Raw genomic sequence first — 24,813 nt, forward strand, 5'->3', positions numbered from 1 at the left:
CGTGGCACACCTCCACTCTCTCTGTGTCTTCCTCAATAAATCTCTGCAGCCTCTGCCACAGAAACAGGGCCAGAGAGAGAGACGAGGAGGAGGCGGGAGAGCACCGCGCTCCTGGTCCGCCCACAACTTTCAGCACGAGCCATTTAGCAGTGCGAGCTGGCCCAGCTGTAGAGCGCGCGGGCACGTGCACGTGCTCCCCTTCACTACCTCTGCACACCCCTACCCACCCACCCCACTCGGAGAAAATCATTACCAAATAGCGAGCGCGAGCGCACGCGGAGCTGTGGCTGCAGCCGCGTCACCGCTGGGCTGCGTTTACGACGTAAAGCACACGAGCGGCACATCCTCGGCAGATACGAACAGGCGCGCACCCGCCTTCAAACGCACAACCATTTACGCGCAGTGTGTCTGAGCCTGCGAGGCTTCTCCGTTTGACTCCTTCCTCCCGGTGACCGTCAGTTAATCGTTTATTATCGAGGGCAGCTGCAGCGGGGGTGAGACCGAGGAGCCTCCGGCCGGTGAGGCGAATCCTGGAACCCCCACCTCTCATCCGCTCCGTCAAAATACGACGCACGCGACGCCGCCGCGCGGCTGCTGGGATCTCGAGCGGCCCGTTAGCCTCCGGTCCCGTCTCCATTCAGCAGCGCTGCACGTAGCCGTGGGAGAACCCGAGAGCATCCCTCCATCCCACCCAGCCTATCCCCACCCCCCTCCCCTCTTTCTCTCCCCCCCTCTCTCTCTCGCTTTCAGCCCCTCTGGACCCGTGCTATGCCGGAGCTCTAGGGGAGAGAGGAGGGGGGGTCTCATCAAGCCAGGGACCTGGGGGGGTGGGAGGAAGGAGGCTTTTCGTGGCCGGGGTGTAGACGTACCCTCCGCGTGGCGAGGCGCCTCTGTATCGGAGGATGCTGGAATAGAGCGGCCGAGCGCGGAAGATGGGAAAGGACCAGGAACTGCTGCAGGCGGTGAAGACCGAGGACCTGCTCACCGTGCAGAAGCTGCTGCAGAGGCCCCGGCCAGGGAAAGCAAGTAAGACAGTCGGTTCTCTCCCACTGCAGAGATGAGAACACAGCTGTGGATTTCTGTTGAAACCCTCCCCTATAGATGCCCGTGTTCAGCCATGGGCAAAAGCTTTCTCTCACATACGAGCTGTTCACCGCTGAGATGATGGTGATGTGTGGAGGCTGCATGTGTGAGTCTTCTGGGAGACAGGGGTTTGCATGCATCGGGGTGTATCCGAGAAGATTAGTGGTGTGGCTGGAGAGTGGCAGCGCATCTTCAAACCCCTGTCTCTGTACACTGCAGCACAGAGAGAGGGAGGGAACACAGCGTGTGTGTGTGACCCTGGCTCTCCAGTGACATGATACTGGTGGCCGTGTGATAGTTAAGGTTTCAACATCACAATCAGTGTGACACGACTCCCAGTGTTCTTCTTTTATCCTGCATACTGCAAGGCTCGCTTCACGACTGCTCCTCTAATGGTTTTTTTCTCCTTCAGGCAGTGTAACACTACAACATCCAACAATGTTTCACTTGCACAGCCCACTCTAATGTGTGGGCAATACAGAGAGAAGCCAGAGAGAGCTGCAGATAGATCATTCTGTAGAGGCTGGCGGTGGCTTGCTGATACTTCCACTGATATATAACTGGCTGGTCCAGTTGTGAGCAGACAGCGAGGGGTAGCGTACAGGCCGAGCTGCAGGAGGTAGAATTTGCACAAAGGCATAACAAGTAATTCAGCTTTAACTCTTGTAATTATTTTTATAAAAGCTAGTTGACACGAAGCCTATTATCCAATTACTATAATTGTTCTGCTTGGGCAGGTACGCAGCAGCATCTGAACTGGTGCTTACACTGGAAACAGCAGGTGGGCCTCATTTGAATAAGAAGAGGCCATGCTAATGACAAATAATGGTCCACGTTTGAGCCCCTATTGCAAGTGAGGACTTTATAAATTCACTTGTCAGTCTGTTTGTGTACTGAGTAACACTAGAGCTTTATTGTACTTCTTGACCTCTGTGTATTTAAAATGACTGGTGTTGGCTAACATAGCGGCTGAATATTCTCTTCTTGAAGACGCTGCACATCCACTCCTAAATATTGTGCTTACGGCCACTAGATTAGTTGGAACTACGTCTTAAAATAATATCTAATCGGCCAATTACATAACAGAAAGGAAATGCATTTGTCATATTTAAAATCCACATCCTCACATGCATGGTCTTGATTAATCAGTCCTCATCTTATCTTAAATACCTCATAGTACCATACCCCCTATTAGAGCACTTCACTCTCAGACTGTGGGTTTACTTGTGATTCCCAAGATATTCAAAAGTAGAATGGGAGGCAGAGCCTTCAGTTTTCAGGCCCCTCTTCTGTGGAACCAGCTTCCAGGTTTGACTCGGGAGTCAAACACCCTCTCTATTTTTAAGATTAGGCTTAAAACTCTCATTTTTGATAAAGCATATAGTTAGGGCTGGACCAGATGACCCTGAATCCTCCCTTAGTTATGCTGCAATAGGTCTAGGCTACTGGGTGCTTCCCATGATGCACTGATGCACTTTCTTCCTGTTAAAGGGGAGTTTTTCCTTCCCACTGTCACCACATGCTTGCTTTTAGGGGATGGTCTGATTGTTGGGGCTTTCTCTGTAATATTGTACCTTACAATACAGAGTGGTTTGAGGGGACTGTTGTTGTGCTGTATCTCTATATAAATATAAACTGCATTGAATTCATAAGGTTGTAACTTCCCATACCCCATTCAGTCGTCTATTTCACTCTGTATGAGACCATAAACTACAAAAAGAGCATTATATTGTTAGTTATTCTAGCAACTGAAAACAGAAGCTCGTCAGGAGGGTGTTTACTGGGATTAAAATCAAATAAGAAGCAGGACCATTTTTACCTTGAGTTCAATACAACTGGATTTCTTCTGGGAACCAGTTCAGTTGACCCTACTGGGCATGAAAAAGATTGCAGGTTTAAGATGCTTATCCTTCATTTTCAGACCTGAAAGCTCTTGTCTGTCTTTTTGTCTTCTGTTTGTGGGTCAAGAGGACCTGCTGAAGTTCAAAGCACGAAAAGGGAAAGAAAAGTCGATTTAGGGGAGTTTGAACGTGTCGTGGCTCTCGGTGTCAGATGAGCTGATTTAACCTTTTTAGAAACTCGTGAGCTGTTGGGATTTTATGCACACAGAAAAAGGGATGGAGAAAGAAGATAGGTTTAAGTGAGAAGCGGTTCTCTGGGGGGAAAGGTCTCATTCGGTGACATAGCTTAGAGAAGCATGACCAGATGTGTTTGAGGCGTGCAGAAGAGCGTTTCTGAATGCACAACATGTTAAAGCTTTGAAACAGGAGCCCACATTGGAACCAATTGACTCAGCTAAAAACTGGTAACTACAGCTGCAGCTGGACAAAACTGGGCATAAAAAGATCTCATGAGTCTTGATTTCTGCTGCAATATCGATACTTTAACATGAACAGCATAAAGGATGAGAACCTTTAACGCTGTTGATGGTTTCTTAGTGTGGGGGATATTGTCTTGGCACACTTTGGGCCACTTACTGCCAATTGAGCATCATTTTTAGCCAGTGCTGTTCATAATCATGTCCATTCCTTTTTATCTTTCCATGACTACAGTGTTCTCGGCCACTTTAACAGGAAAATGTGCCACATCACAAAGCTCACGTCATCAGTCTAGTTTCTCGACGATGACAATGAGCTCGTTGTACTAAAGTGGCCTGTGCGCTCACCAGATCAGGGTGGTGGTGTCATGGGAGAATCGCATCATGGAAGTGGTGCCCTGTGCGATGCTATCATATCAATAAGCACCAGAAACCCGGAGAAATGTTTCCAAGAAACTTGTTCAATCCATACCATGAAGAATCAAGGCAGTTCTTAAACCCAGCCCAGTACAAGCCAAGCAGAACTTCAAAGTAGTCGGTGGACCATTAAAGATGTAATAAAAGTGGAGCAGCGGCGACCTGACCAGCCTAGAAGTGAGACAAACATCCCACCCATCCAACTCCTATGTGTGTTTAAGTTCTTTTATAAGTCGCAGGGTTCTGTGCCTCAGACGGCAGTGCTCACTCTGCAGGATTAAGCGAAGCATATGGCTTCATAACAGTGTGTAGCAATTAGCGGGGTTCACTGCATTGATGCAGGCGCTGGAACAAAAGTCTACAGCAGAGCAGGAAACCCCCTGGATTATAAACAGTCTGTCTACTGCAGAAAAAGACAGGCGTCACTATAAAAGAACTGGTCGGGTCCAGCACATAGAGGTTGTGCCCAAAATGAGTGTGTGTTTCTGTATGTGGAGCTCAGCAAAGTACATTATGTACAAGAGCACAAAACAACCTTTAGGCTACACTTAAGTGCTCTTCAGCTGGAAGCCGCTTTCTGACTACTGCTCAGTACATGAGATGCAGAGGACAGGTAAGGCCTCAAACTAATTTTTCATAGGCAGCAGACAGCCGCTTGCAGCATGCATAGATGTGCTCCAAATTGGAGCCAGTCCTCGCCGGACTGCAGTGCATACAGATGGCGACTAAAGCGATTTAAAGCAGATACTGCAGGTGAAAGAGGCAGCGGCCTGACTGATGCTTGTTAGTACACACAGTGGGTGACCTTTGTTTATTAATCTACACAGTCTATATGCTGCATACAGGGAAATAGACTGGGGAACTTGGCAACGTTACATTTACATTTTTGAATAGATTTTGTGATCCTGTATTTGACTTCCTTAGAACCTGGTTAAATTTCTGTATTTCTGTTTATTTCGGTTCTATTTATGCTATTGATTATTTATTTAAAGGAAAATGCTTTGCTAAAGATTAAATGTTTAGAGACCCTTTTTGTGTTTTAAGATTTACTCAATAAATTTAATAAACTTGTGTTGAAAGTGAAATTGAGATTGTGGGACCTGGAAGCCCCGTAGTACAAAAATACAAAATGCATGCATCTTATTTGTGAGCAGATTTTTTGTTGCAAAATCAACACTTTAAATTTCAATCACTTAACAAAAAATCATATTTTTAAAGGAGAAAGCAGGATTAACTGAGTAATGTAACATAATATAAAGGCAGTTGATTACCTTCAGTCTTAAAATGGGTAAAAATGCATAACTATAAACATTAGATACAAAACAGGCAAAATCATTTATATGAAAACGATTCTGTACTGCAAAGTGTGATTAGTTAGTTTTATGTAAATACTCACTGACACAGAAAAGTAACAGAGGACCTAAAATAAAAGATTTATTTTGTGTGAGCTACACTTAAATAACAAAAATAGCATCTGGGATGAGTCACACAACTGTGTGAAATGTGAGTGAGCTCACGCTACTTCATTTTTAATTCAGTGCACTTAATATGTCTTGCTTTAGGGTAATTAGGCATACTTTAGTCAGACTTTCTGTAACACTGAAATCCAAAATATACATGTTTTTGTCATCATATCATCACAAAAGAAATTCACATCACATTCGAGTCACTTAGAGAAACAGGGGTTGAGGTGGGTTGCAAAGTGGTTTGCAGGAGTACGGCAGCTTTGTGGAGTGTGTTATCTATGTTGTCACATCACTGGCTGAGTGGCGTGTTTCATGGTTCGCTTGCAGTTTAACCTTCTATAACTTACAGTGTTACAGTGTTTAAACGCAGACTCGAGGCTCGTCTCTGCTCCGCCTCCCTCTTTCAAATCCTTTCAGTCTGCTGTGAAGCGCTGTCTTTCCAGTGTTAGGCTGAATTTAATTATTTGTGTAATTGGCAGCCGCTGATACCGCAGGAACTGCTTTGTGCAAGACAAACTGTTTAATATGCCCTTTGAAATTTCATTTGTGGACGTGCAAAGCAAAAATAAGCCACTTTATTATTTTTTTCTCAGATCCTGAAAAGCTGCGTGTGTTTTAAGGGAGTGCCTGCAAAAGTGTCTGCAGGACACTGATACTGACCTGTTTATTTCAGGGGAAAAACAAAGAAAGAGGGCAGAAGCAGCAGGGCGGTAATGACAGAGTGCAGCTGAGTGTCCCAGACAGACAGCAGGGCAGTTTGACGCTAGGCTGATGTTCACACAGACCTGTTTGTCATCTTAGCATGCAGCACAAAGCTTACAGGAGACGTGTGTTGTCTGTGTGTGTGCAGCTGCCAGTGAAATGTGTGAGTGGTTTGTGGTGGTAACGAGTGGACGTGTGGCTGAGGTGTGCGTGTCCGTTTGTCTGTGGGTCTGAGGCTCTGCCCTAATGCACATCATTTACTCTCACTCAGGTCAGACACACAGTCCGCACAAATGCACGCATTTACCTCCATCTCAGACACACACACACACACACACACACACACACACAGTTACATTAACACAAACATCTGGCACCATCTGGAGAGCTATCATCAGTTTGCTGTCACTCAACTTGCCTTCTGCACATAGGATTTGACTGGGTCATAGCAGTGTGTGTGTGTGTGTGTGTGTGTGTGTGTGTGTGTGTGTGTGTGTGTGTGTGTGTGTGTGTGTGTGTGTGTTATTGGAGCAGACCTTGAGTGTGACATGAGGTCTGTGTTTTGTAATGGGCTGTTTCTGTGTTTGTGTGTTAAGGCAGTTGGTGTAATCTCTATTGATTGTTGTTTACTCTGTGTGTGTGTGTGTGTGTGTGTGTGTGTGTGTGTGTGTGTGTTCAGTGAAATGATAAAGACGCCATGTCCGACAGACTGACACGTTCTTCCACAGCTATCTTCCTCCTTCACTTTCTTTCTTTGCAGCCATGAGAGATGCTGACACTCCCAGACCTTTCTAGATACCAGTCTCTCTCTCTCTCTCTCTCTCTCTCTCTCCCCCTCTCTTCCTCACGCCCTCCCCCACCAATCTTTTCTGTGTTGACGTGCGAGGCGGGCTAGCAGGAGCAGAGCAGATGATTGCATCCACACCAGTGCACATTCACAAAGGAGCAGCAGAGAGGAAGCTCCACACGCTGTCAGCCGGAGTCTCTCAGACTGGCTAACGATGCTCTGTCTGCATCCGTATGCTTCAGAGGAGCGACGTGACGTGAAGAAGCAGCTAGCGTTTGCACTTCACAGTGCAACTTGACAGCTACGCCAAATATTTTTAATTTAGCGTAACAGCTGTTGCACCTCCAGGTATACGACTCTCTGTGCATATTGTGCAATACAATTAAACAGGTACCTAATATATGTTTCCTGCATTGTATTTCAGCTCAAGGACTCTAGCCCCTCAGTTCATTCACTGTCAGCATGGCGCTTCTCTTCCTGTTACCCAGCATTCTCTGATTGGCTGCCCCTCACAAAATAAAGGCATTTGAACATGACATTCAAATATTCTGCTTGTGAAGGGCAGCCAATCAGAAGAAAGCTAAAGGGGAAAGCTAAGACAGCTTGTGTGGATGAACTGAGAGGCTCAAAGAAAGATACGTAAGGATTATTTCAAACTGTCAATCATGCAAAGCCAAGAGTCCAAGAGTAAAAGAAACGAGCATAACAGCCCTCTCGCGCTTTTTTAAGGTAGATAAAAACACTAAAAACAACAAAGTGTAAATGACATAAAATGAAAGTGTGCGTCGGGGGTGTTGCTCTTATTTCACCCTGAAAATATTATTAAAATGTGGGCGGCTATGTGTTTTCACCACTTCGTAAATATTCGGCGAGTCTGCGCTTATAATGTACTCAAGCAGATATTTCCCCGTCAATCAAGCGCACCTAACGGCCTTTACTTGGAATATATTACTGCAGAAACACTCGCGAGAAGAAGCAAACATGCTCAGGCGGCGTTATTGATCCTGAGAGTGATCTTGAAAATTGAAGCACAGCATATTAGAAATGATAATACGGAGCGAGGGGAAGATTGGCCGGCGCTGTTCCCTGCATTTTCTTCCAAAACATCATCACTCACTTCTCCTGCTACTGCTGACTGCATCCATGATTGAATTACAGAGCAGATGGGGGGAGAGGTGGGTGAATATTTTTTGCTTGGAGGAAAAGGGGGATAGGCAGAGGAGTTAGTAAGAGAAAAGGAAAGAGGAGGGAGATGCTTCTTGATGTGTGAGTGGGACAGATGGAGGGGGAGTGATGAAAGACTGAAAATGATGAAAAAAGAACAAGGGAACGAGGTGATGAAACGCAGGGGTAGCTGAACGCTGTCATTTTCCACCTCCCGTTTATTCTGATCGCAGACTGCTCGGCTCACATCGGGTCCCTCTGTCTCTTCTCCCTCTCACACAGACACACACATGCAGCAAAAATAACATCCACACAGTTTAATGGGTCAGCGGCAGGTTCAGGCAGAAGTGGAGAGCACAGCAGAGGTGAGAGGATGGAAGGAAAGAGAAGGGAAAGGAGTAAAAATTATAGGAAAGGAAGTGAAAGAAGAAAACTGGAATGGAAAGGAAAGTGAAACAGAGCATATTAAAAAGGAGGAGAGAAGAGGAGACAAGACTGAAATACAATAATATACACTGAGGAAAGAAAGTGAAAGAGAAGGAAGGAAGAGAAAGAAATGAAGTGCAAAGTTGAGGAATGAAATGGAAGAGAAAGGAAGGAAATGAAGGGAAAAAAGGGAAAAGAAACAATACCATGGAGGAAGTAGTGAAACAATGTGAAAGGAAAGATTAAAAAAAATTAAAGGAGGGGGAATTAAATGAATATATGTTATAAAAAAGTGAAAGGAAAGAGAAAAATAGAAGAAAAATAAATGAAAAATTAGACAGAAAGAAAAGGGTGAGAATGAATAGAGAAGAGTAGGAAGTACACGTCAAAGGAAGTATAAATTAATTAATAACAAATGACAAATCTGAGAAAGGACAAGAAAGAAAAGGAAAGGGTTACACTAGCACAGTACAGAGAAGGAAAAACATTAGATGGAAGGATGAGAAAGAAAACTGAACGAATAACAAAAAGGACGGCGCCACAGAAAAACAAGGAAAAGGAAATGAAGCAAACTGTTTTACAGGAAAGGAAGGGAAACAGAAGGGCAGCTGGGCGAAGAGAACAAAAATGAAACCGGAGAGGTGGATGAGAAATAAAAAAAGAAGGCATCTGTTACATCAGGTGTGAGCAGATGATCAGGTGATAGCAAATCTATCCTGTTCTATTCTATTGCACTGTTTACCAGGATGAGAGAGGAAGGCTCGAGTAAATATAATGGCCACCCACAAAATGAGAAGGGCAGCAGGGTGGGACTCTCACTCATTCAGCACCGATTAAAGGGGTGGCATTAACCACACACACACACACACACACACACACACACACACACACACACACACACACACACACACACACACACTTCTTCCCCCCACCGTCATACGACTGACACAGAGAGGTACAGTCTCTATTGGAATTTACATCATGTGTGTGTGTGTGTGTGTGTGTGTGTGTGTGTGTGTGTGTGTGTGTGTGAGCTTTAATTGTGAAGAAAGGGGACAACAGTTAACTACAGAGTCACACACATGCAACATAATGCGATAGAAAAAAATGCTCTGCAGTCATGAGCTGATTCTCAAAGGCATGAGGGGGAAAGATTCAGAATCAGAAGAGAAAGCTGAGCCATGTCACTGGAGATTTGTTATGCAAGTAAGTAGCTGTACTTGCAAAGATGTGTTTTCTCAGCAGCTGCTATAGAGCGAGACTGTCCCTCTACATCGCCTGGCAGGACTTTTTTTTTCCCACTCACACCCTGAATTCATAACACAGAGTGTTCTTACTGCTTCAAACTGATGTTTGAGCAGTTAATAAAGGCAGGAAATGATGCTTTTTTTCAGACCTTGCTCCTAAAGTTAAACTAACATGGTTGGGACAAGGTTTGACTGTACTCTACACGAGAGCCTTCTAGAAATGTTCCACCCTGCAGCCGCAGTGAATGCAGTTAGCATCGCCTTGGGACTTTTGAATGAATACTGGTGCTCTCCTGCTATGCGAGCTGCCACTAAAAACAGGGCTGTGACACAGTGTGGGTGCAGGCTCAGGGGTTGGGAAAATGTGTTGGTTACTGACACACCCTTAGGTCTTTGATATGTGTGAGAAATGTTGTGGAGTCAACTGGTTGCGTGACACTGCGTAGCCTGCTTTTTCCCTTTAGCCTTTTTTTGGCAGAGGTCAGTTTGACCCCTTTTGCTATGCCTGGCCTGTTTTCTTATTAGTCTACGGTAATAAAACTGGCAAAATGAACATTAAAGTTCTCAGTTATTTTGGCACAGTAGGTTTTTAATTTCAGCCAAAGGCAAGAGACACAAAATTTCTCATTTTTTATAGCTAGCTACAGTCGGGTGTAGCATACTGTGTAGCTAGCTAGTAAAGCTAATGTTAGCTTCACAAGTTAAAATGCTGCCTTTGTCAGCACCTTCTAAAATAAAAAAAAATGAATATACTTTACACAACTTTAGGTACAATAAAGTAATAAAAAGAGGGCTATGGCTCTCTGCATCCTCTAGCAGACCATTACATGGGGAAACCTTTTGAATACAAGCGCGCTGATCCATGCAGGTGTGCACACGGGTGTTCACTGTTCATAGACATAAACTACACCTTTATTGGCTGCTATTTCCAAGCACATTGTGCGATGTCGGTCCTGCTTGCTACACAACAACATTCAATATTTAGTATTTACTGCTGTTTACACTTAGATTAACGTGATGATCCACTTGGCAAATTAAATCCATTGGGTTGTTGGTCTTCAGACAACAATTCTGACGGCTAAAGAACCAAATGGGACAGGCAAAAAAAGAAAAAGGAAAAAACAAAACAAGAAAGAAACAGCTTTGTTCTCATATTGCCGTTTTACTTGGCTGCTACTAGTGCTCCATAAATATAAACAGGAAAAATAAAAGGCCAGGCTGTTTCCTGTAAAATGAGCTGCTCTAAACTTGATATGTGTGCTGAGTTAGACACTAAAAGGCTGTGTTCACACTATGGTTTAACTTTTAAATGGGGAATTTGGAACATTGTTATTGATCTGGAAGCCAATTCTGGTTCAGTATGAAACTTGTGACAAGGACTTAGTCACTGTCAGCGATCTTGTTTTATGTAGTTTGAAAGGAGCTATATTTGCATGTTCACATTTTTAGTGAAAGAGCAGCATTATTAGCTTTTCAAGAAATATTTCTTACATATTTGGAGGATTTTGCAGAAATCACACTTTTGAGTTTCTCAATATTTGTTTAAAATTTTAAAATTTGAATGTTGCTCAGGAGATTCATATGTGCAGAAATCTTTGCCATCAGAAACTGAATTTGAATAAGTTAAATTTGAATTTGAATTGCTCGGATTGAATCTGAATTGTAACTTGAATAAATGCTTTTACAAACTGAATATGAATTAGCCTAATTTGAAATTCAATTTATTGGTTTGAAAATGATCTTCGCTAAATTGAAATTGAACTTTTATAGTTTGAAAATTAATTCATTTGCTTTTAACCCGTATTTTATCCTTTAAAAATTTAGCTCTCGAATAATTTCAGATTCACTTCTCACCATTCAGTTTCAGTTCTACAGTTCAGTTTTTTGAGACTTACATCCGGGTCCAGTTCAAGAGTAATCGAGCACAGATTAATAGAACTACGTTTTACTAGCGGACCGAAAGTGTTACTGACGGGAATCTACAGCGTCTTGAGCTGAATTAAGACTTCAGAAGTCATTCGTCATGTCGAATGACCAGCGGATAAACTCTCAGGTTGGTAATAAATGTATTACATGTATAAGAACAAGCGTCATGTTAACAAATGATAGCCGTAGAGTAACTTTTATGGTTCTTGTAGCTGTTAGCTAAAAACGCTAATTTAGCGTAGTTTCCCCTGAATTCAGCTTTGACAACAAATATGATCGACTGTTTCTAGTAGAATTCCAAAGTTGTCATCTTGGACCCTCTCAGAGTACCCCCTCTGTATGCTTGCAGAGACCCCTACAGTAGGGAAACATGCAAAACGGTGTCCAAACCTTTGTGTTTCAGCTTTATTTATGCCTTACACAGCATCCCAACTCTTTAGCTAACTTAATAACTTTAGCTAAAGTGAATAGTTAGTCTAATTCATTAGTGCAGCATTACTGGGTCACATCAGTTCGAGAGCTACATTTTTTTTTTTTTGATCAAGGTCTTTTTATTGAACAAAGAATTGCTTCCAACAACAATCACGGCAATATTAACAAACAGTCGTGCCCCCCCCCCCCATCCTGAACAGTGTAACTAAAACCCAGTCAGAGAGGAAAGAAGAGATAAAATAAAATAAAATTACAGATACAAAGTAAATAATAAAATAAATGAACAACAGCAAGGGGGGAAAAAAAACCCTCCACTCACACGCACATTAAGCGATAGTATCCGGACTTAATCTTTCAAAGTAAGTAAGAAAAGGTTGCCATGTGTCATAAAACCTCCGAACCGAACTTTTTACAGTGTAGTGGATCTTTTCCAGCTGAGTATAGTACATGACATCCTTAACCCATTGCCCATATACAGGTGGAAGTGGCTCTTTCCATTTCAATAATATCATTCTACGGGCCAAAAGAGTGCAAAAGGCCAGAAGATCCGAGAGCTACATTTTTAAAGGATAAAATACGGTTTCAAAGCAAATGAATTAATTTTCAAACTATAAAATTCAATTTCAATTTAGCGAAGATCATTTTCAAACCAATAAATTGAATTTCAAATTAGGCTAATTCATATTCAGTTTGTAAAAGCATTTATTCAAGTTACAATTCAGATTCAATCCGAGCAATTCAAATTCAGATTTAACTTATTCAAATTCAGTTTCTGATGGCACAGATTTCTGCACATAGATTCAGTTTTGCAGAAGCATTGTAAAGCTATGACGCGTCTAATTCTGCTACTGGTTCCAGGCTGTTTCCCCCAAACCGTTGACGTGGCAGATGATTTTGAGAAACGATTAGCTTTTAGAAGAACTGCGTGGTCTCTGGAAATGGAAAGGTAGCTATTCATTAATGCTACTATTTGCTGGAAAGCCAGCATCTGCTGCAACAAAATATCTACTCCATGGCTTCCTTAATGTGTGTGTATATGTGTGTGTGTCCTTGTGCATAAGGAAAGCTCTCAGAGACCAGAAGGGCCTGTCCAGCAGGGACAGATGTTGATGTGCATGTGTATGTGTGTCCAAACATAGCCGTACATGTGCAGCAACTGAACAGATGCTTGGTGTTGGACTGCTGTCCACACATCTGCAAAATATTCCACATAATGTACCTGACCTCCAGCACGACCTGGTTTAAAAAATGTAAATAATAATAGATGGTAATGATTTGAAAATCATTAAAAGCCTATATTTGGTTGAGAACACAGTTAACATATGAAAGAGTAGAGTGCTGATTTGAAGCGATGCGAGCGACGTGTTTCAAAAAAGTTGCGACAGGGGCGACAAAAGACTGAAAAGGTGTGTAGTGCTTTAAAATAAGTAATGAGGTTAATTAGCAGCGTGAATGGGCTTGTAAGAGCATCCTGGAGAGACTGACGCTTTCAGGTATAGAACTAATGAGGGTTGCACTGCTCTGTGAAAGACTGCACGGCTGTTCAATACTTCAGTATTTTAAGAATAGCATTGCTGTGATTAAAAGGGCAAATAATTTGTCTACAAAACCTTTAATTTACCATCTACAGCACATCATATTATCAAAAGATTCAAAGAAATACTCAAAGTATGAGGCTGAAAAGCAGGAAATTATATCTCAGCCGGTGCACGAGCGTCCGGTGTTAGTAAACAGTTGATGCTGAAGCTGGCGATGAAACCTCCCCCCCGTCCTTTCACTTAACTTATAAATATTTCAGTTACTCCTTGTGTAGTCTCTTTGGCTTTGAGGAAGCCTCTCCCATTGATATGGAGTCAGATATCTGGGTCAGGTTCATTTTCCAGGAAGCTTGAACTTTTCCAAAATATGTGCATAGACGGTTAGAGGTGATCAGCGAACTTGTGACTTTCACATCACCTGAATTCATCCAATCCAAGCAGATGTGGAAACTGGAGTGATATGAATTAGGGGAAAAATAGGGATTAGGGCGGGAAAAGAAGATGAAAAATGACGAGAGAGAGAGAGAGGATGGAAAGTTGTGTCACAAGAGTGTCACAGACCTGATCTTTGCACCCGAGTGCACACACACACACACACACACACACACACACACACACACACACACACACACACACACACACACACACACACACACACACACAACAGTGGGCTGATCCACAAATCACTCACACAGTGTTTATTCTTGCGCTACGTTTTCCAATCTCATCAAGTTCCTGGAATAATTTCTTCCACTGCAGCTATTTAATTTTCCACATACCTGCAATCCAGTCTTCATCTTTCTGTCTTCCATTAGTAATAAAATCTGTACCACATGTGTGTGAAAGAGGCCATCTAAGCAGATCTGGGATCAGGCGTACTAAAAACGAAATTGTGTGCGTATTATTAAAGGCCCTGTCTACATTTGTATACCGATACTCATTGCACCGATGGGATGAATTCCCAAAACAGTCCATCAGATTAAGGTTCTGTACCTAAATAGAATAGTACATTAATTAATCTCCTTAGCAACACCTCTTCTCCTTCTTAAACTACATTCAAAAGTCTGAAATGGTAAAACTGAGAGCTTATTAGCATGGCGATAACAATATTAAGCTCAAAGCATCACTACCTAGCCAGGTGCTTCAAAAGGCTAAGAACTCTTTCCCGTCATCTTTAGCATTCTAACATGCTTTAGGTGCTGCAGATAAATAAAACAAAATAAAACCAGCACCATTACCAAAATAAACACTCACAACACACGGGAAAAGACCTAGACCGAGTTAATGATAAAAACGATAAAAAAAAAAAAATAACGCTAAAAAACGATAAAAACCCCAGAGCCTCAACTCGTGGCCCGGTACCAGATGACTCACAGACCGGTACCGGTCCTAGGCCCGGGGGCTGGGGACCGCTGATGCACACAATATCGATAGTATAGTATTTATAGGCCACGCCTAGGGCTAGCGCCACCTGCTAGCATGATTGCAGACTTCTAGTTAAATTTCAATGTCAATTCAAATGTGAAAGTTTTAATTTTCTAAATCTAGACCCATGTCTGTGTCCTACATGGTATATGTTTTTATATTTTAGATGAGCAGAATCAACTTTCTGGGCTTTCCAACAATAAAATAATTCTCTTTATTACCGGTATTTGTAGCTCTAAGGCTACAGTCTTCATTCTTGTGCTGAATTCTGCCTGCAGACAAAGTGACACATATTTTGGTCTGGTTTTGTTTGCATGTATTAGTGTTTCTAATAAAACCTGGAGGCTCTGTGTCTTACACTATCTGTCTGTATTTTTTTTTGCCTTCTACATCTGTTTCCTTCTTACTGTTCCCCTGACCTCTCTCCATCCCCCAAATCCTGCCCTATGAATCAGTCTGGCTGGCAGTGTGTTGCTGTCAAGGAGCCTGTGAGGGTGATTCGTCACGTCAAACCGGGCCAGGATCTGGTCGGCCTGGGCCGACAACAGGAAAAGAAGAGATTCTGGAAGATTCCACAAAAGCAACAGCTGCTCTTTGCCTTCCAACGTTTATATTGTAACTATTTTCAATTTTAAGTCATGTGATATCAGATGCTGGATTGGGAATACCACATGTACCTTACGTGGTACTGTTCATGGTACTGTAGAGGAAGAATCCTGCTTACTTAGCTAATCTTTTTAGCTTAATTCAAAAAACTCACTGATCAACTTGATAAACTGCCGTTGAATTGGTTATATTTACTTAGGGTCTGCTGGCTGTGGTGTCAGAGACGGTCCTGTCACATGGTTGGATGGATCAAACTCCACCCAGATGAACTTGGCTGTAGATGGCGATGAGGTGAATGGCCACTCTTACATCAGAAACCTGACTTATGTTGCTACACTAAGCTCATAGAAGCAGAGCAGAACAAGGACTAACACTCTACATCAGCGCTCCCCGACCTTTTTTGCACCACCGACTGGTTTAATGTCAGACAATATTTTCACGGCCCGGCCTTTAAGGTGTCGCGGAGAAATACAACAAAATAAAACGATACGACCGAGACAAAAACTGTGGTATTTTGTAAATATAACAATAAACGCAAATTCACTGTGTAATTGAGTAACTTTATAAGCAGCGTCCAACATTGAGAGTAACATCCTCCTCTCTGCCCCTTAATGCTCTCTGGTCGCCATGGTAATGTATAAATATTTCTCGCAAAATAAGACACAACTACAACACGGGAAAGACCCAGAGAAACCGAGTTAACGATAAAGACCTTGAAAACCATAAATTTCACACCTGAGCCTCAACTCTCGCCCGGTACCAAACGACTCATGGACCGGTACCGGTCCGTGGCCCGGGGGTTGGGGACCGCTGCTCTATATGGAAGAAACTAGCTTCAGTACAGGATGCAGAAAGCATGTGAATGACTATCAAGTTCAGCCTTTCTCAGCTTTAAAGTAACCAGCAATGGGGTGAATGATATCACAGACTGACCACAGAGGGTTAACAGTACTGCATTTTCATGAATAAATACATAACAACCTACGTTACTTCCATTTAGTGCTAATGAACACCTCTTAGCATTCTAACACGCTAAATTAAGTTGAAGGACATTATTTTGTTATGGCTGGAGACCGCTAAGTTCAAGTCCACAATGAAAGCATAGCTGCTTCTTTCATCAGGAGGCCATTTTTGTGTCTGTTGTGAGTCCCCTGCTGTCGCTTCGCTCTCGTTTTAGTGGTAAATCTTGTCTTTTTGTAGGCGTTCTGAAAGACTGTGCCCTGAAGCCTTGGGTGTCTGGGTTTGTGCCCAGTAGGCCCATTCAGTATTCTAGTCATGTACAGTGTAATCATACAACATGAGATATTCTATTTCACACTCAGTTTCAAACAAATGAGACAAAAAAAAACAATAAAAATAATGAATTATGTGAGGTTTTGGTCACTTTGCGCACTATTAAAGCTTAAATTGACTTTATGTTACGTGAGGAGACATAAGCTTAATGTGCAGTGCATGCGCGTGTGTTTTAGTATCACACCAACATCCGTGTTCGGTTAACTGGTGTGCTTTGATCCCTCTGCTGCAGTAGGTGTGTGTTACTCCAGTTTAATCAGAGGATTGCTTTGCAGCACATCAGCCAATGGAGGGGAAGTAGTAGCGCCATGAGCCAATGGGCACCGTTGTTGGTACGTTCATGCTGGCGGGCTGGTTGTATCCAGCTGTCCAACACATGCAGAACATGTGGTCTAGCTCTGCACGCTTGTTTGTGTGTGCGTGTGTGTATCCACATACTGTACACGTGTGTGTTTGTGTGGAGCTGGTGCCAAATCCACCGTGGCACCGCCTGGTTCTGCTCTTAGTATTTGCTCAATCTTTTTCCATCTCTCCCCTCCCTCTCGTCCCATCTTATCTTCCCTCACTTTCCTGCCCCGTCTCTCCCTGTTCCCAGAGCTATCACCGTGGCAACAGGCACGCAGTGCCAGCCAGGAAATATCTGGATCACAAGCGGTTATTCCAGTTCATCACTGCGGGGTCCAGCCAGACACTTTAGTCCTTGGACCTGTCTGGGTTTTATGTTGTGTGTGTGTGTGTGTGTGTGTGGGACTCTTAAAATCAGACAATACAGATTAGCCAGCAGATCTACTGACCTACTGTCTATTTTAGATCCATCACCCCTTTTTTCTTTACTTCCTTTCTCATTCCCTTCATCATTTCTTTTACCATTTATCCCCGTTCTCGTCTCCTCCATCCTATCTCATTATCATGGCCCTCCATCCTTTTCATCTCTGCGGTATCCATTCTTTTATCCCTCCCTCCTCTTCTGTCCTGATATGTCCGCATGTCTGCCCTCCTTCCCTCTTCTCGCCTCGTTTGCCTCTCCATCGCACCCTTTCCCTTGTCTTCTTCCCTCCATCCCTACCCCGTCTCTCATTCATCAGATCCTCTCTCATCCCTTGAGGGAGAAGAAATTCCCCTTCGCAGGCTTCTCAGGATTCACTCTTGATCTCGAGACTTTTGTTGTTGTCGGTATCATCTCTTCTCCCACGTCTTTCTTCTCACCCCCACCCACATGCCCTCATCCTGGGCCCCCTCTGTATGCTACAGTGGTTGCAAAGCTGGGTGCCAACACAGATCGGGGTGGGGGATGGTGCAGTCTGGGTTCAGTTTATTGCAGTTCTAGATCAAAGCTTTTAGCTCTGTTCAGTCATTGTTTCATTACTAAGTTCCTTAAGCTTCCTTTGCATGCACAGAAATATGAATTGTGCTGATACTGGACTGATTTATAGAATGTATATGAGAATATTTCCTTTTCATGGTTTCCTTTTGGCTACTGCTCTAGTTTGGTTTACAGAGCGTTGTGGAACAGTAAACATCAATAAAAAAGATAAATAGAACCCTGTGGGAACTATGGGAGAACCGTTTTCTAAAGCCTGCTGGTAGCCTCACCTTTGGTAACAGGCATTGATTATTAACCGCAACTGTGACGGCTAAATAGAAAAGCTGAAGCTTTTATTGTGTCCTCCACTTTACTTACCTCACCCCAAACTGACGCAAACACATTGTTTTTAATAAACCGTGTGTAATAATTGTCCTAGTCAATTATTATTGAGATATTTTCCCTAATAACTCATTCTTTTTTGGATTAATGGTGTAATATGGAGAACACTGATGCTAGATGGAGAAAAGAGGAAATTAGACAGGAGAGCTGCTGTGGTGGGCTAACGCAGCGTGACTAGATAGCGTTAGCTTGCTGTCTAGTTGTAGCGCTGAATGGTTTTTATCCATGTGCAGTTAACCCTCTGAGGCCTGAACCCCTGACCCTAACCCTGGGTTTTACAGACTGGCAAAAAGTGCTTTATTGGAAAGTTTCTGTAAGTTAGAGTGACAATAGCAGGGACAACAGTAGGATGGGGTTATGCTAATCATGATTCTACCAAGAGGCTAAAACTATCTACAGTGCTACAGCCCATCCAAGATGTTTATGCATCAGTTTTACTGAGTGAAACTCTTGTAGTATTTAGCCTGTCACAGCACTGATTAGCAGACACGTGTCTGTGTGTTGTATCTGTGTAGTTTATGAAAAGATTACTATCGGAGCTTGCTTATGTTAAGTCGTAACTTTGCACTTCAGCCTGTTTTCCAAATATGGCCACTGCAAAGATGAAAATCCACCCGTTTTCTTCACTGCTTATCCAGTTCAGCATTCCGGGTGGGCTGGAATGTATCCCAGCTGACACTTGAAGCTATTTTTGTTCACTTTTAAGTCACATAGCTTTAATACACTCTTGGAAATATGCAAGTTTTAAATTGCCATACAGCTATTATTTTCATATCATCTGTCACCAACAATTTTATTTCTGTTGAAGAAAACTTATCGTCTGAAATGTTAAACAATAATGTTTTATACAGTGAATCTGGCAAAGCAGCTCAGTGTAGAATTGGACTATCGACCCAAGACAGACAGTAGCTGCAGACACAGGTACAATAAGGCTGTTGTTCTCCGTGTAACTCTACCACACGGACACACACACCCATCACATTAGTCCTCACAGGCTCTCTTTCTTTTCCTCTAGCTCTCGTTCACACACACTCTCACACACACGCTGTGTTTAATGAAGTGCATCTAATTTCTAAACTAATAAAATCACATCGTCTCACTGACTGCAGAAAAAACCAACAAAAAACTCGGGCAGCTTTGTTATGACAAACCACACGCAGACGCACACTCGCTCAATGAATTAGTCCAAGGCTTTCTATTGGTTAGCGCATGTGAATAGGCGAGATACAAAGAGACATTTAATAGGTTGGTAATTTCAGAGAGGGGAAGAGGAAAAGAGAGAATGCGGTTGTGTGCCTGGTTTCAAAGATCTCAGTGTGGTCTTTAAATGAAAGTCATATCAGTTTAAAAGCCTGCTGCCATAAGTTTCGCTGCTCTTAAAACTCCATTAAGAACGTCTGTCATTCTGGCTTTCCCGACCCTCAAAGTCTCACTCTGTACGTGTGGAGACCCACAAAGTAGTTACATACATGCTCACTTGAGGCCACCAGGACCTATCGAGGACAGAGACAGGCCATGCAATGTCAAGCTAAACATACAACAAATATAAAAAAGTTTTCTTATTCAATAGCTTCTCATTTTGTAACAGCTGTAAAGGGCTGAATTTTCATCATAACTTAGATTTAATTTGTTAAAGCATAAAGTACTGGTACGGCTGCCTTGTGTGCCAACAGAGGATGCTGTAGCTACTAGCTGTCTGTTGTAGCATAGATAATATGCCTTTCTACGTGAAGAAGTTGTATTGAGTAAAATTTAGGCTTTTTAGAAGTCAGTTACTTAGCACTGATGTCTTCTGTACAGTTTCTGAATTGAGCTTGCTAACCAAGGGAACATGAGCTGATAACCTAGAACTCTTTATTCAAATGTTGTTCTTCCTGGCATGAAATAAACAGCAACAGCTAAATGTTGTTGTCCTAAACCAGCCAGCGTCTTCCAAAAAGTAATAGTTAGTATAGTAGTAGCTATGTCAGCATCCAGCATGTACAGAACAACTTTAACATTCTCCAGGGGAAATATCTGGTTCTTTAGCCGTTGAATGCTACATTCAAAAGCCTGCAATAAACTGTTTGCAGTACAGTGTAGTGTACATCGCCCTGCGGGTCTGAAAATCATAGCTACATGAGCTACTTGTTTTCCTTGTAAATATTTATACACATATAACTCAGTGGTTCCCAAACTTTTTTTGTTTTACAAGAAAATATTCGCCCCTACTACCTCTTCTAAATAACAGAAAAACAAACCATCTTTATGCTGTAATTATTTTACGTATAGTTGTTTTCTTGCCAACAAGGAGACCCAATGGATTTACTTTACCAAATGGATCATCACGGCATTGCCGTATTGGTCCATTTGATCGACCTTTGTTGTTATTATTTATTTTATTTTATTTTCAGTTGTTACAGACGGGACAGACTTGACTGAGGGAAAGGAAAGGGAGAAAGAAAGATGAAGGAAAAGAAAAACAGAAGGGAAGGGGGACAGTGAGAAAGAGACGAAAATCTCCTGGATCACCTGTTGAGAGAAAAAGAAGAGAAAACAAGCAAAAAAAAAAAACAGAGCAACATACTAAACACAACACCATCACGTTAATCTAGCGTAAACAGCAGTAAATACTAAATACTGAATGTTGTTGTGCAGCACGCAGGACCGACAGCGCACAATGTGCTTGGAAATAGCAGCCAATAAAGGTGTAGTTTATGTCTATGAACAGTGAACACCCGTGTGCACACCTGTGTGGATCAGCGCGCTTGTATTCAAAAGGTTTCCCCATGTAATGGTCTGCTAGAGGATGTAGAGAGCCATAGCCCCGTCCCCCAGGGCATGAAGCAGGCATGGAGGAGATCCAGGCCCCAGACATCCGGAGGCCCCAGAGTGCGAGAGCCCAAGAAGGACCACCGGAGGGGCATCCGTGCCACCCTCCTGGGAAGAGCTGAGGAGAGCCCCAGATGAGGGGTCACCCAGCAGAAGCCCTCTGCTGGGTGTAGTAGCAGAAGCCAGAGTGATGTTTTGTAAAGCCAGATATGCTTCATCATATTTTCTAGTCTTTGGCTTGGAAGGAAGTTGGTTTGGAAGCATATCTGGCGATGCTTCATTGTCTTCTTTGCGTTTGTGTGGGAGCCCTGTCAAAATCCTGTCCTCTGTGCGACCCCCAGGCAAAAAAAACCCTCAGGTCGGCAGCACTTTTTCAAATTCTTCATTCTGTATTTAGAAGTGAGTGGAACAAAATTCCCTCGTGGCTGCAAACATTTCTCGAGAGCAGAATGTAACGTCACATTTGCAGGGGGATGATGACCTTGGATTCATAATAAATGTTTGTTAAAAACATCAGGATGTTAATAATCGCTGTACATAGGATGGTGTTTGTGCAAAGTTTCATTCAGGTTGGCCCACCAGTTAAGGGACATGTATACATACGTCCACTACAACCATTAAGGTAAGGCGGACCACCAGGGGGCTCCACCCACACCCCGCGAGAAGAGAAGTGGGAGGAGTGATGTTTCTAAGTTTTAGTGAAATCTGACAAGCTCTCGTGTCAGCCTTACATACCTCCTTAAAAAATTAAACCACATATTTAAAAATAACATCCTTTGTTAAAACTATTGTAAATCAGTGACATGGCACATCGACCTCGTCTTCAAAATATCGTTATTCTTTGTTGACGGGACTAAAACTGGATGCTTGCCGAGTAGCCCACTGCTAGTCACATTACGTTACCTTAGTCATTTATCCCTTTAAACTCTGAACCTGAAAACTGACAGAACGTTCTAAAGAAATAAAAAAACAAAGTTAAATATTAATTTGCATATATATGTTTTAATTTGTATCATATTTACTATATCAATCAATTTATTGCTTAAAAGGTTTTGTGCAATTTCTTTCAGAAAAAAAGAGATTGATGATGTAAAAACATCAAAAACTGTCAACCGTGATGCATTTGGTGTTACAGGTTAAATATTATTATCCAGTTTAAGCAATGGAGCAGAGTTGATTTCACAGCGGCAACCCCAGCTGTTTCCAGCAAATGGTAAGGTGTGTTTCAGGATAACCATGCAGAGAGCTTCCACAAGTTGCGGCAGTTGACATCTTTCATGTGTGTTTGTGGGCATCCGTCTTCTTCTTGCATGTAGGGATGCAAATTGAATGTGTGGGCTGAAATCAGGCAGCATCACATTTTCAACATTTTGGTTTTGTAAGTCGGTTCTGGTCAAATCTCTAACTGTTAATAGTGATAATAGCTTCTTTAATAAACAGAATAAATTTACATTTGGTGATAAGAAAGAAATGTGTTGTCTAAAAATTGCGAGTTTCTCAGCTATATTTATGTTTTTGAGTGCTTCTTTTATTCTTTTATTATCTGTACTATAACAACTCTCACTTTGAAGGTGAAACACCAGCCTTTGCTTGTTTTCTCTTCTCTTTAATGATCTTACTCTATGTGTAACGCTCTCTGAGGGCAAATCTATAGTAGTGAATTAAAGGGGCGGCTGCTGACACTGCATTATATCACTTCATTACGCGCCCCAGTGGACCCACTGTTCTCATCACCTAACACTCCTGTCCTCAACCTGATATCCTCCGTTTCTGAATTTTCGCCATGTTTAATGTTGTTTGAGGGTTTTTCAAGTGTAACTGTGAAAGTAATTATCCAGACAAAGGCTTTGTCCACATGTTTTGGAAATTCACAGCAACTACGCTGTGGCTGTTTTGGCAGAAGCCTGATAAAAACATGAAAAAGTAACAGCTTAGAATTTCAATATAATAGTTCATCTGCAGCCATATCTTGTTATTTGGGTAAGATTTGGACAGAAAATGAGACACGGCAGCTGTTGAAAAAGACATTTAAACTACCTACCTGTATACGTGTGTATATGAGGACAGTGGAAGCACAGAGTGGTATTATGTAGGCCTAGACTTCTGCCTGTTGGATCGGGTTCAGACCAGGGAGGGCTGGCGGTTCTGTGTCTGTGGGATTGGCTTCCTGTGATTGTAAATCTATCCCCCATGCTCTGTAATGGATGTGAGTGTTTGTGTGTGTGTGAGCGAGGAAGAGATGGAGAGTTCTGGGTGTGTCGTCAAAATTTTATAACAGCAGATCAGACAGTTTGTTTTCTCTCTTGTGTCTGACATTAGAAACATTTTATATCCTCAATGTCACCTTTTTAAAAGGATGATGTCATCAAAGAAAAACCAGGTAATATACCTTAATGAATGTTAGCCACATCATTCTTTCTCACTGATTGAGAACAAATGCATTCCTTCAGTACAACGACGTTTCATTTTCATTAATTAACCAGATGTACACATTACATGTGTAAATAAATCTTCAGTACGGTAATACTGTCTATAAGCTTTCTACTCTGCAAATATTTTATTTGCCAAGCCAAATAAATAACAGCTATAAAATCAGCTGACTGCAGCTGATGACAGTAGTTTTGCTTTGCTTCATTGTGGATGGTGTGCTTCTCTCAGACACATAAAAAACTGAAAAAAAAAAAAAAAATGTCAAAATCAATCACTACTTGAACTGCCCTGTTCCAGTAAACTCTCTTTAATTAAGCCTGAATTACATCAGCATTTAATGGATGAATTTACCATAAGCAGTAATGGGCCACAAAGGATGGATGCTATTGATATTTCCCTTAGTGTCACAAAGTGCCACAGTGTCACTTTGTGGCAAGACTAGCCAGCTAGCTAGTTTGGGCTAGCTAGCTACATAGTTTGGGCTAGCTAGCTATATAGTTTGGGCTATGTAGCTAGCTAGCCCAAACTATGTCAGCCTTGCTCCCAACACATACCAACCTCACATTCCCAAATCCAAATGTTAACAGTATTCAGCTGCTATAAAGTCAGTGATTTCAAAAGTAGTTTGCCAGCTGAAAAAAACAACACTTCAATCACTGCCACCTGTAGTTTTTGTTTAGTGCAATGCTAAAATGCTAACTTAACCAAACATGGTGATATTATCTCTGCTCAACATCACAGCCTCACAAAGCTGTTAGTACAGCTGCTGTTGTAGTAGCTTCTGGGTTTAAATCCTGAAAAATCTCTGAAAACTTTCTCAGCCATGCTCGTCTCTGCAGCCCGTGTTTGTTGTCTGTTTACGTTTTGCTTTTTCCTCCCTGCCTCTGCGTACATGACGCCATGAACCCCTTCTTTCTAACCTCATTTTCATTCTCAGAGTCTTTTGCTGATTTGAGCTTTTTAGTTTCTGATATTTTTAGGCTCAGAGGATCTCTGATGAACACGTTGTTACAGTGTGGATGGCTTTACAAAACATCA

At 42.4% G+C, this 24,813-nt stretch overlaps 1 protein-coding gene across 6 annotated transcripts in view; it reads left to right on the forward strand.

The window, feature by feature from the left end:
- Nucleotides 1–271: 271 nt before the first annotated feature.
- Nucleotides 272–24,813, forward strand: part of caskin1 (CASK interacting protein 1) — a 113,708-nt gene continuing 89,166 nt past the window's right edge. For all 6 annotated transcript variants that reach the window (XM_040037289.1, XM_040037290.1, XM_040037293.1 and 3 more), the window contains exon 1: nt 272–1,026. In XM_040037289.1, the coding sequence (XP_039893223.1) occupies nt 933–1,026 (94 nt within the window). In that variant the 5' untranslated portion in view covers nt 272–932. The remainder of the gene's footprint in view (nt 1,027–24,813) is intronic.

Source organism: Simochromis diagramma, unplaced genomic scaffold (genome assembly GCF_900408965.1).
Source record: "Simochromis diagramma unplaced genomic scaffold, fSimDia1.1 OVJJ01000516.1, whole genome shotgun sequence".
Lineage (NCBI taxonomy): Eukaryota > Metazoa > Chordata > Actinopteri > Cichliformes > Cichlidae > Simochromis > Simochromis diagramma.